General features: G+C 40.9%; 1 protein-coding gene across 1 annotated transcript; it reads left to right on the plus strand.

Moving 5' to 3' along the window:
• Nucleotides 1-2,115: 2,115 nt before the first annotated feature.
• On the plus strand, nt 2,116-8,596 carry LOC135205717 (uncharacterized). Its single transcript, XM_064236796.1, has 2 exons — nt 2,116-2,281; nt 5,581-8,596. The coding sequence occupies exons 1-2, from the start codon at nt 2,261-2,263 to the stop codon at nt 8,203-8,205; spliced, it is 2,646 nt and encodes an 881-aa protein (XP_064092866.1). The 5' UTR covers nt 2,116-2,260; the 3' UTR covers nt 8,206-8,596.
• The last annotated feature ends 4,869 nt before the right edge of the window (nt 8,597-13,465 follow it).

The following is a 13,465-nucleotide window of genomic DNA, read 5'->3' on the forward strand; positions in this document are numbered from 1 at the left end:
TCACAGTTTTCTATATCCTTTCTCTTTGATTTTGTCTTTACGTATATCTATAGCAGTGGGAAAATATTATGACATATATGATCTCACTAACTATAACAAAATGTTTGACATGATTCTGCATTCTGAGCAAACACAATATCTATGGCTCTCATAGTTTTTTCAAGGAAAATGTAAGGATACAAAAATCTTTGTATCATCTATACAGTACTATTTCTTCCCTAAGGATAACACTGGAAGGCAAGAATAAAAAAACAGCAATATGGTATACAAAAACCTATTCTGAAAGTATTTCACAGGACATCTGTGACGCTTTGTAAAAAGTTTGCAGACAGCAAGGAATTTTCCATGTTGTCGCCTTACACTGTAACTCAATAATATTACCAGAAGATTGTCAAGAAAGGCAGCTAATCGCAAATTCATGGGGATAAGTAAGCTTCTACGGATAGAGGGGACTGGAACGTGCATCCAGCAACTAGCAAGAACCCTTTTACAAGTTTTATATGTGTTATAGGAGAGACTAACACTAGATAATGGATATAGAGGTCCAAGAACACATGAGCAAAAACAAAATGTAGAAGCTGGTGCTACGAACAACGAGTTAAGCCAAGAACGTGATCAAGGCCCAAAAATAAAGATAAGATGCACAAGCAAACGTAGATGCACTAAATGTCATAAAGAAGAGACCTTACATGGACCAAAATATAAAGGGGGGGGGGGGGGGGGGAATGTGGTTCTTGAGAAGAGACTAGAATCCAAACCTGACGCAGATACAGAAAATGTCGCCGAAAATGGGTTGATGGAGGCCAATGTCTGAACGACGATATTCGAGGGTGTTGGGATGATTCGAGATTAGTCTGAAGGGCGCAGAGGCTCCCCCACCCTCTCCCCCAAGAAAAAAAATTATGGATTTTGCAAGATAAATTTGACGCAAACAACTACTACAGTGAGAGAGAGAGAGAGAGAGAGCTCTCTACAAGAGAGGACCCAGATTGAAAAACAAAATGCAACAGGATAAATGGCCGAGAACAGGAAGACTGTTCTGAGGAATAAGACAAAATCAAGACCAAAACTTCGAGGCGAAGATAAAAGAGAAAACAGATAACTTAGGAAAGATGCAAGATTGAAATCTGAGCCAGATAAGATACAGAGGTGAGAGAAAATCCTAAAGCGTAAACAAGACACCGAATTTTTAGGGAAAAAAGGACAGAGAGAGAGAGAGAGAGAGAGAGATTAAAGTGGAGAGGAGCAGAGAGAGAGAGGAGAGAGAGGGGGGAGAAGCCGTAGAGAGAGAGAGAGAGGAGAGAGAGAGCAGATTAAACCCGGAGGAGAAAATGACGAAGGAAAGAAGGAGAGTCGACATAAAAGAACGATGGCCGGGGAGGCCTTCCTGACCATCATCTCTCGGGCTGCTTCAGATTTCAACGCGAGTCACCAAGTGTATTAGAATTCTGGACAGGGCTTCAGAGGCTCCGGCCTTGAGGCAATTAGCAACTGCGCATAGTGGGGTGGGGGGGGGGGGGAATAAGATACCCCACACCAATCTCCTCCTCCTCCTCCTCCTCCTCCTCCTCCTCCTCCCCTCCTCCTCCCCTCCTCCTCCTCCTCATCTTAGCCTTTATTTACTTTAGGAGGACTTCTTTCTTTTTACATCAGTCCTTTAATTAATTTGTATAACTATTAATACTTACGAAGCCTATAATAATAGCAAGTAAAAAATTTGAAAATAGAAGTTTGGTCAGTAGTGACATCATAAGCGACAGAGTGGAATGAAAGATCAAAAATCAATTCCTCGCACTCACAGTGGCTCTATGCCAAATGCCTGCCCGTAAAAAAAATTCCTGGCATCTGTTTGGCCAACTGCAAATGACCAATAGTGCCATTGGAAAGGAGGGAACTCCGGTATCCTGTGCCCATGTGGCATGGTCTCTGTTGGTTTATTGAGGCCAGAGGTCCACACAAGGTCTCTGATATCCTTTAAAAAAAAAAAACCCTAGCACACTTACAGGGAGCCCCAAAACCAAACAGAGAGGACAGAGGAATGCAAAATCAGCTGCAGTTCGTCTCGCGTTCTAAGTGCCTGTCTGTCCTTCCGCGATCCTTTGCCTAGATGCGGTTTTTCTTGCATTCGGCTGTCATCCTCTCCTATGAAGTGTAGAGGGCGAAAACGCGCGCGCACAAACTTATGACTGAGGTATAAAAGGTCCAACTAAGTCGGATTTCGTGGCACTGACGTCCCGCTTCGACCCAACCGCCATAAACCATGGCGACGTGGATTAGCTTAGTAAGTAGACTGCTTGCAGCTTCATTTGAATTGTTTTCTTGTGTAATGAGAAATGATCGTCTGTGATAGAGAGGAATAATAAGTAGCCACGGTGAGAGAGATAGAGGTATATGTCCTGAATATACTCCGTTAAGAAAATTCGCGTGAAAGGACTTGATCGTTTTATGCCACGAACAGATATATCCTGGGTAATGTAGTGTGTTGTTTCCTGAAGATTGCTAAGAAATCAGCTGATCATTTCTACCTTAAGACCGTCTACCGCGGTGCGTAGCGTTTGATGTTCTACTGCGAATTGTTAGTAGTGTAGTTACTCACATAAGTTGAAGGACTTTCTTTAAGTTAGCAGATTTGAAGAAATATTGTGGAAATAACTGATAAGCAGAAGAAGAAAATGCCAGTATTACTGGGCATTTTCCACTGAACGTTTTCAGTTTCCTTCGTGTCTTCCAAACGCAGGAAAACGCCGACATGTGTATCTATGCATCTCAACTTGATTTCTTTTTAAGGTCGAAAAATCAACATATTCGAGTGACAACTACAAATATCCTTACAGATTTCAAGGATCAGGTTACTCGTGTACAAGACAATGCCCTTTATATTCTGTAAGCACAGCTTATTATTATTATTATTATTATTATTATTATATTATTATTATTATTAGTTGAATCTTGCAATCATTCATATGCCAAACTCGAAAAGGTCGCATCGCATCGCAAAAAAAAAAAAAAGCTTCTTCGTCAGCGGAGAGCATCCATGTTGTAATAAGCAATAAGAGATGAAAATCAACATACAAACAAACAAATAAATAACAAAAATCATACTTTCATTCATTAATCTAAGGTCAACAAACACTCCAGTTCTTTAAATGGATTCTGACTGCACATAGGAACCAGCGAAGATGACAGTATTCTGGCATACATCGAAAATATCTCAGCGGCTGTGGTTTCCTACAAGGGAAGCAGACACAAGATTTTCCTGGCTCATATAAATTGCTTGATATATATTTATTTATATATATATATTGTATATATATATATATTATAATATACATATACATACATACATACATACATACACACACACACACACACACACACACACACATATATATATATTATATATATATATATATATATATATATATATATATATATCTCACACACCAAAGGGGCCATTGACTTGAAACTGAAGCTTCTAAACATTGCTGGTTTCAGCCTCCCACCGTAGACCCCTCCCCACACTACAACAGTAACTGATCATGATACAGTGCCATTGATTTTTCATAGGCCCAGGGGAGGCTCAAACCCTCGACACCTGAGTGGCATACCATGACGCTAGCCACTACATATATACATATATATGAATAACTATCACATCATAGTGATTCATATAAATTATTCGAGCTACAAATGTCCTTTAATATCTAATTCGCTCTACCTCGGAATTGGATATATTTTCATATATGTAAACAGAATGGGAATTTTTTAATTTGATGATAATTTCGTCCTCTAGTGGGTTCGAACCACCGCCCAGCGGACAGAGAAGAAATCAGGCCGAATCGATAACGTTTATCTGACGTCCTGATTTCTTCTCTGACCGCTGGGCGGTGGTTCGAACCCACGAGAGAACGAAAGCATTACCAACTAAAAAATTCCCCTTCGGTTTACATATATGAAAATATATCAGTTCCGAAGTAGAGCGAATTAGATATTAAGGGACATTTGTAGCTCGAATAATACATACATACATACACGCGATATATATATATATATATATCTATATATATATATATAGATATATATTATTTTTTTTTCTTTTTTTTTTAACATGGTTCTTTTTTTTTATACGAAAGCAGAAAGCCCATAAACGCAAACAATTGCCACAAGAAACCATAATATCCGGCTGCCTCTATCTCCTCCAGCCCTGGTCATTTGTCAATGTGAAAAAAAAGAGGCGTGACTATAATACACAAGTGTGGAAAATTGACTGTAGGGAAAAATGATGTTAGGTACAAAGGGAACTCAAACACAAGACGCCCAAAGTACATTGATTTACTATGATTCTTGTTCTTATTTTATTAACATGGCTTTACGCCTGCAGGGCTCTTGCTCATAGAGCAGCCCATAATTCATTTAATGAGTTTGTTTTCGTTTTGTTTGTGTGGTGTTTTTACGTTTCATGGAACCACTGGTTATTCGGCAATGGGACCGACGGCTTTACGTGACTTCTTCACCAGAAATACACGTCTCTGCCCCCACAATGGAATGCCAGAGAATCGAACTCGCGGCCACCGAGGTGGCAGGCAGAGACCGTACCGATCATTTAATGAGGTGGAGGTGATTTTGACCGGCTTTCGATGAGGCATGTGGACGGAAAAGTGGCGTCTCAGACCACGTGGTTCAGGTGATGTTGCCTGTGTAACAAAAGCAAGTGGTCCAGAGGGCGCTCAGTAATTACTTGCCGATCTTGCCGGCTAAATCCGGTGCGGCAGCGGAGCCTGGGCCGCACACTTGTATGACAAATCTCGTCAGGAGAGAGACGAGAAGGCCTTAGAACACGTCAAAGTGATGGCACAACCGACATTTTAGTAAGGAAGGGCTCAAGTCCCTGAAGAGTGAGCGACGGAAGTTAATGTAAAACTACAGAGCGAGTTCCAACATTCTGCTGGTGAGGTACTAGTGTTACTTTTCATGTGGTATGAAATCTAAGGAAGTGTACCTGGACTCGAAGAAGCTGCAAAATATTTCTTGCCTCCTCCCAAAGGAAATTTCATAAAAAAAACAACGACGACAGCAATTAATAATAATAATAATAAAGGAAATATGATCTGTAAAATTACCAATAGAGTCAAATTTAAGAATAACAACGTATTCAGAATTAACTTGACAATTTTAGAACACATGTAAGAATACATTTTAAAGTAATGTAGCCCCTTCATGTTTTATCTGAATAATTATCTGTCTTCCACAAAAAAATAATAATTTCACAATCTTGGGTATTATAAATTAACAATAGTTCTTTGTGAGTGTGTGTGTGTGTGTGTGCACATAAATTTTCATTTTTAGCTGTCCAGACTTTTGAGAAAGGGTGAAGTATACAGTTCAAGCTATATTTAAATGAACCGGGCTTGGAAAACACGCAATGTTATTTCTTTCATGAATGACAAGATATGCTATTAATTTATGCTTATGTGGCACATGAAACTGATGGAGGTCTCAAATTACTAGCCCTGGACTATTTATCAGTTATTTATTTTCTGCTTTGCTTGTTGTCTCAATAAACTTTCCACTTTCTTACAGGTGGTGTTGTCCTTGGCGGTGGCTAGCGCCCTGAGTTTTCCTCGTCCATATGAGTACAAGATACCCAATGTGGGACTAGGCTCTCGGGCCCAGTATTACGTACTTCATTCGGATGGTACTTATAAATATGGATACGACTCTGGCGATGGTACCTATGAACAGTCAATGGCACAAGCTCCTGGAGAAGTTTCAGGGGCGTTCGGTTACAAAGATCCTACAGGAGCTAATATCAAACTGGAATACACGGCTGATGACCGAGGATTCATTCCGCATGGCGTTCATCTTCCTGCGCATCCTGAAAATCAATTTGGCCTCAGAATAAAAGAAACACCTCGTTTTGATATCCGAGCAGAAAAGCCACACACTAAACATAAAGCTGTAGAAAGCAACGGTACTTCTAATGGAGCTGCGACAGTAAAAAGCAATGCTACGTCTAATGATGCTGTACCTCCAGCAAAAGTTCCAGCAGAGCCTGCAGTAATACAGAGTTCTGTTGGTGGTGATGGCAGTTACAGCTTTTCCTATAAAACTGCTAGCAGCTCCCGTTCAGAATCTGCCGACGCCCAAAATTCAGTGACTGGACAATACTCTGTTGTAGGTGATGATGGAATTAGCCATGGAATCAGTTACACAGCAGGATCTGAAACAGGTTATGTTGCTGAGGGAGACTCACTTCCAAGAGGACCTGTAGTCCCTGGTGCTGAAAGTGGAATTCCAACTGGAAGGATTCTTCCAGTTTTCTCAAAAGACGAAGCCAACGGCCTCGTTACGGATAATGCTGCCCCTCAGACGTCAATAATTTCATCTGGTGTTGACAACTCTGGTTCTGGTGCTTCTAGAGAAGACCCTGTCACTGCTAAACCTGCAGTACCTTCTGAAGAAACTCATACTGCACATGCTACAGATGCAGCTGGAGAAGACCCTGTCACTGCTAAACCTGCAGTCCCTTCTGAAGAAACTCATACTGCACATGCTACAGATGCAGCTGGAGAAACCCATGTTGCTGATGATATAGTTCCCATAGAGGAACTCCGCACAAACTCTGTGAAAGATAATACGGTTCCAACAGAAGACTCTCATATAAAAAGTTCTGTTCCTGGTAATGGTGCTTACAGTTTCTCTTATGATACGTCAAGCAGCTCTCGGTCTGAATCAAGTGATGCCCATAATTCTGTTACGGGACACTATTCTTTTATTTCTGAAGATGGAATTCATCGAAATTTTAATTACACTGCTGGTTCTGAGACTGGTTACATTGTTGATGGTGATGCCTTACCAACTGGTCCTTCTGTACCTGGTGCTGAGAGTGGTAAACCTACAGGACATATTCTCCCCGTCCTTTCTGAAGAAGAAGCCAATGCCCTTGCTTCAGAAACTTCTCACATTGTCTCACAAGCACCATTAGCACCATCTAGTGTGAGCGGTCGAACGTCCTCAATGACGCAGCGTGCAAGGAATGCTTCAGACACAAATTCGGTACAAAATGGCTCTCCCTCAGATGCCTCCTACTTCTTCAGATATGATGCTGGAGATAGTGCTAGATCTGAAATTGCTGATGAAGACTTGAATATTAAAGGAAGTTACAGGTTTGATGTCCCTGGAGGAAAGAGATACACGGTACACTACATAGCAGGAACAGACATTGGTTTTGTCGTAAATGTTAGTGAAGAATCTCCACCTCCAGGTGGTATAATTCATTCTGATTCTGATGTGCCTCCTGAAAAAGTTGCATCTACCGCTGAAGATGTAGTTTCTACTGAAGAATCTAACGTGCAAAATGTGACTTCTCGTAACGATGCAGTTCCAGGAGACGATGACGATGATACTGCATCCATTGAAGAGACTGCTATTCCTGATGCTAAACTGTCCAATGAAGAACATAATATAAGCTCTTTTCCTGGTGATGGCAGTTACAGCTTCTCCTATCATACCTCAGACAGCTCACGCTTTGAATCAGCTGATGCTAACAATTCCGTTACTGGGCAATATTCATTCACCGCTGCTGATGGAACCAATCAAAAGATTAACTACACCTCTGGTTCTAAGACTGGTTTTATCGTTGAAGGCAATTCTTTACCTGTTGGTCCCCCAGTTCCTGGTGCAGAGAACGGTGTTCCTACTGGACGCACTCATCCTATTCCCTCCGAGGAGGAGTCTAATGCCCTTGGAAGTGCTGGTGACACTGATCCTATACTAAAATCAAAAGAAACCCCCAATGCAGTGGAAAAGGCTGATCCAAATGGAAACATAGCTGACTATTATACTTCAGTGGATCAAAATGGAACTGAACACACCATAATTCACCTAGCAGGCCAAGATACTAACTTCATTCCTAGAGGAAATCTCAGTCCAAACCATAAAACAACTGCTGCTGGTGCATCCACTGTTCTAGGACAGGTCCACTCAGGCACACTGGTTCAATCTGCTCCCTCAACTGGAGAAAGTCAGTCAAATGGTGGCAGCAGCGTTGCTCCTCCACCCGAACATCCAAAGTCATCACCTCCAGCTCCTAGAGAACCTTTGTCGGAAGGTCACTCCAGTCGTATTGTTGGTGATGTCCTCCTCCATCAATATGACCCATCAAACAGAGACAAATATGGCTACGTATTCACTGCTGTTAACTGATATGCGCAAAGCACCCAGGTACCTACCTACCCACGACATTCGAGAGGGAAAATACTGCAAACACAAGATGACGAAGATTTTGATGTCTTTTCACAAGTTTGTTCAAGCCTGGATTCTATATTTTTTACAAAGAAATTATATAAAAAATAAATTTACATATTTTTAATCCCAGAGAATCAAAGCAAGCTAAGGATATAAAAAGGAAAACGACCTAGAAAACCTGGACAAACAGATTCCCTTTGCAAATACTTAGCAGTAAGATTGATCTATCACAGCTGTAAAGATGACAAAAAGAATGTCAGCGAGCAACCAAAAAGAAAAAAAGGAAAATACGAAAAAAATAACAAAACTATCTGATGACGTTTCATTTGAATAAAAGGAAAATGCAAAATCCAACGTCTCTTTCTTCCTGCCTTGACAGAATAATAAAAAATCAATCATGACTACCGGACAAACAATTGGCACTCTTGCATTCGTCAACAAAAGGTTGATGTTTCGAGTTGTTCCTGAGATGTTCAAATTTGTGCCTCTGAAACTAGCGTTGCCAAAAGTATAACACTATTATATTTCGTTATACAAAAAAAAGAATAAAATAGACTTTTGTGACTTACGGAATTCGTCAGTGTGACTTGGACATAAGCCATTCTAAGCAGACATACCTCCACTTTCTTGTTAGCTGGATGGAATAATCTGAGTCAAGTATCCTTCAACAGGATACTATTCCATAATTTTTAAATATAAATAATCTGTAGGCAAATGAAAATTACAAATAGACGGAACAGACCATTTTCTTTTTGAAATGAAGTACAAAATTTTCGTCTTCATACTTCAAATGATATATACCTAAGCAAAGCTGAGCCTTTAGCAACTATTGGTTTGTCCTGATATCCAATAACAAGGTTCCTAGAACCATTAGCTTCCTTATAGTGTCCCTTCGGTCCCTAGCTACAACCTCTTCCAATCCTATTACTGTACCTCCCTTCGTATTCTCCTTTATCTTACCCGCCACCCTCTCTTGTCAATTTTTCCAACAATTCTCTCAGAGCTGCATGACCTCATAGGTCCCACCGCTTAGCCTTTGGCCTACATGTTATAGTCAATTCAGTCGCCAGCATCACGTTTTTATTTCTGTTCAGGAGTCTATTGCTTATTGTGTGGGAAGTTTTTGTATGACGTCATGTGTGTGTGTTTTAGCAGGACTCAGACGTGTGTACAATGAGCGATACACATGTATGCGAAGGTTCAGTGTGTATGATGAGTGCTTCTGCGTGAACACTCTTCGTAGAAAGCTTCAGCTTAAAAAGGTTTTTAGTTCAGGTGTTTTTATTTTAGTTCGGTTGTCAACTGACACTTCAGGGGGTCTGAACTTCTTAGGGATAGATTCAGATGTCAACTAACCTACATAAATATATAAAAACACAGACACGTTCTCTCTCTCTCTCTCTCTCGTGTGTGCGTGTGTGTGTGTGTGTGTGCAGGTACCTGTCTGTCAGTCAAGAAAACAAACATTCTTTAGGACCCATCACTGCCGATGAATCAAGCGAAGAAAAAAAAGTGAAATTCGAAACTGGGAAGAATTCTACGCACGCCACTCCTAGCGATGACGCTGCTAGTTCATCTGTGGTTCATCCATGACCGTGGGCACGTCCCTACGAGAGAGAGAGAGAGAGAGAGAGAGAGAGAGAGAGAGAGAAGAGAGAAGATTCTTTCGTCGGATGGCGAATGTGACATTTCGGTTGCACTGAGCAAACTAAAAGACAACAAAACACATGCAACCATGGATGCTTTAGACCGGAATTAGGTGACCTTGGAGTAGGAGACAATCTCGAGTTCATTATAGATGTCCCAGGCGATTGCTGTAGATCCGGGGTCATGAGAGAGAGAGAGAGAGAGAGAGAGAGAGAGAGAGAGAGAGAGAGAGAGACCCTTAAACAGTTAAGCAGGCGTTGCAGCAAAGCCAGTCTACATATACAATGGCCCCAATATGTAACATCAAACACAGTAGAGACAAAATCTCCGCCTCCACCCTCACCTCTTCCACACCCCAACCAGATCTCCGACAGCCCACCCACTCGTACTAAGACCCACACACCGCCCACCTCCAAGCACAAACCTCCCCTTAACTTCCTCTGGGGCCTCTGACGGAACTCGCAAGCACTCCAGTGGCCTTGGCCAAGAAGGAAGGATCATGTGTTTGGCGAACACACACGCCTCTGTGTGTGTGTGTGTTACGTGCACATCCATCAATTTCTCCAAAATAGCTGTACTTAGTCAGCTGCAATTTGCTCCATTTTTGCAACTTTTAAAATTGAATTTCGCGCAATGCATTACAGTCTGCAAGGTTATCATCTGCGACGTTTCAGTTTATTCGTCCGAACTGCAAATCTCGCCGATGTCGTAACTCTTCTATTGAAACGGGATTCGGACAGATAAACTTTCTTCTATAGAGATTTCTCCTCCTCCATGCTTGTAACTTTTCTTGAATAAATATCTTTGCTAGATACCATCCAGTTTTAATGAGGTCCCGTTTGTAATAATTATATATTATAATATGATATATATATATATATATATTAATATAATATATATATATATCATCTATATATATATAATATATAATATAATATAATATATATATAATATATTATAATTATTTTTAATGGACATTAGAGAAGGAGCGATATACTTTACTGTATCCGAATTATCGTTCACTTCCAAACATTCCTTCTTAACTCCTGTCACTATACAATCCCCTCATTTGCCAGACCCCGCCTTAGACAGAGGCTTCTAAAATCGACAACAGACCATCAGAGGGACCTTGGGAAGAGGGGGGTGGGGGCAGCGGGTTCCAATGAGGCCCGAAAATCTATCAAAAAACAGACAGTGTGTTTATGGATCATTTAGGATTCGGTCCGAATGCTAATGCACACATGAATGTCAACTATTCAACACAATAATATATCACCGAGCGTCTCCCAAGACACGCTGGGTAAATGTTTGCAAACTCTGACGTACGTTTCAAGGTTGGGTTGGATTCAGTAGAGGAGTGTCTCTATGAAATTTAATATATATATATATATATATATATATATATATATTATTATATATATATATATATATACATATATATATATATATCAGTAGTAGAAGGATACACACTAATATTCTTGTTTTTCAAGACGAAATATGTTTGTAGAAATATTTCTACAAATGTATTTCGTCTGGAAAAACAATAATGTGACTGTGCGTCCTTCTACTGATTGCTTAAGAGGCACGATACGGTGTTTTTATATTGCACATATATATATATACATACATATACATGTATAAGTACATGCATATGTGTATAAGTGTATATATGCACACTCACACACACACAGACAATGAATTCAGACAGCGTTTCAAGAAACTTTAACATAAAGGTGAAGTAAAGACGAAACCATTACTGCAGATATGAAAGGAGGTGGGACGCAGGACTTGACACTGATTCATGACAAAACAAACCTGCAATGGAAAAGAAATTTCTCTCTCACTCTCTTTCTTTCTTTCTCTCACGAAACCAGTTGCCCAGATTTTCATTCCCTGCTGATGCAACAAACCTTACACAGAGCTATAGTAGATTCAAATCAACCGTGCATTTGACGTCTAGGCCAGTCCCTTACGACGCTCCTAATTAGCTGCTGATAAGTCAATCAAGGGGCTGGAAACTCTCAGTCTCTCTCGAGAGAGTTCACATAGGCAGGATGTATGTTCTCAGGAGAGGTGGAACATACATCCTGCTTATATGAACTCTCGAGTGAGACTGAGAGTTTCCAGCCCAGTCACTGGCTTATCAACAGCCAATCAGGAGCGTCGTAAGGGACAGGCCTAGACGTCAAATGCACGGTTGGTTTGAATCCACTGTAGTAGATGCTACGACCAGCCACTGATATCCAGAGAGAGAGAGAGAGAGAGAGAGAGAGAGAGAGAGAGGGGGGGGGGGGGTACGCTCAAAGGATTAAAATAATATTAAGTGAAAGACGGATTCGTAGGCTTGACTATCAAATATGCATGGACAGTGATATACAGGCCATGTTCCCTTAAAGGGGGAGGGAGAGAGAGAGAGAGTATGCTAAAAAGGATACAATAATATTACATGAAAATAGGATTCATGGGGTTGAAATTTCAAGAGAGAGAGAGAGAGAGAGAGAGAGAGAGAGAGAGAGAGAGAGAGAGAGAGAGATTCGAAGTACCATAAGTTATTGCAAAACATACTCAAGAAGACTGAAAATACGACGACATAAACATAGAAAACAAAAGTCATGAGAGGTCCCAGTGAAATTATATATAAGAGAGTTGTCCCACTGCTGAGAACCTCAAACAATCTAGAAACTTCGTCCATCTCAAAAGAGAGAGAGAGAGAGAGAGAGAAATATTAAATATTCGAGTTGCTGATAATCCTCTCTGCAAATTTGCATCACAAAACGGGGCCATTCGAATCCCAAACACAGCCATTAAACCTTTTTCGAGCCAAATAACATCACCGGTCGAACGGTGAGGTTCCCCAATTAGAAAGGAAAGTAAAAAACACTGAGTCACTGACGGATGGTTATGCAAATTAGACGGCAGAGATAAAAAAAGGGGGGGGGTCTAACACGCAAGCAACTTGCTTGCAGACCTGTTGAATGCTTCTTGAATCCTAGTGAGAAATCTGGAGCTTTTATTGTGAGTTTTTCCTTGAAATGTATCTCTCTCCACCGTTTGTAAATCCTTTCTGCAAAGCCTCACACTCCTTGGGAAGACGATTCCCGACCGCCTGTGAGTTGAGTTGAATATAGAATTTAAGCCAAAGGCCAAGCACTGGGACCTATGAGGTCTGAAAGGTGTAACAGGAGGAAAACCTCAAGTGTTAGGAGAGGATGGAAAGTAAGATGAAGAAAGAGAATATGAAAGGAGGTACATTAAAAGGAACGAAAAGTGGTTGCAGGTAGGGGCCGAAGGCACGCTGCAAAGAACCTTAAATAATACCTACAGTGCACCGCATGAAGTCCACTGACGGCACTACCCGCCTATGGAGCGACCGCCTTGGAATCATTCGAAAATCGAGTCCCCATAAGTGGGAGTTCGTGACATCCTTAGCTCTCTTTTTATTTTTATTTTTTTCTTTTTAGCTCGACGAAGAAGCCATGTAGGTACTTCATTATCTGAGACACCGTCCGTGGCCTCGTCAAAGCAACGGACGTTCTCAAGGCTACCACTGTCAATCTTCGATAGGAGGCCA

This window comes from Macrobrachium nipponense, chromosome 24, assembly GCF_015104395.2.
Source record: "Macrobrachium nipponense isolate FS-2020 chromosome 24, ASM1510439v2, whole genome shotgun sequence".
Lineage (NCBI taxonomy): Eukaryota > Metazoa > Arthropoda > Malacostraca > Decapoda > Palaemonidae > Macrobrachium > Macrobrachium nipponense.

Bases quoted from the DNA above. Each gene is read 5' to 3' on its own strand.
- LOC135205717 (XM_064236796.1), top strand. From the start codon at position 2,261: ATGGCGACGTGGATTAGCTTA. The intron at 2,282-5,580 runs GTAAGTAGACTG...ACTTTCTTACAG, and splicing joins TGGCGACGTGGATTAGCTTA to GTGGTGTTGTCCTTGGCGGT.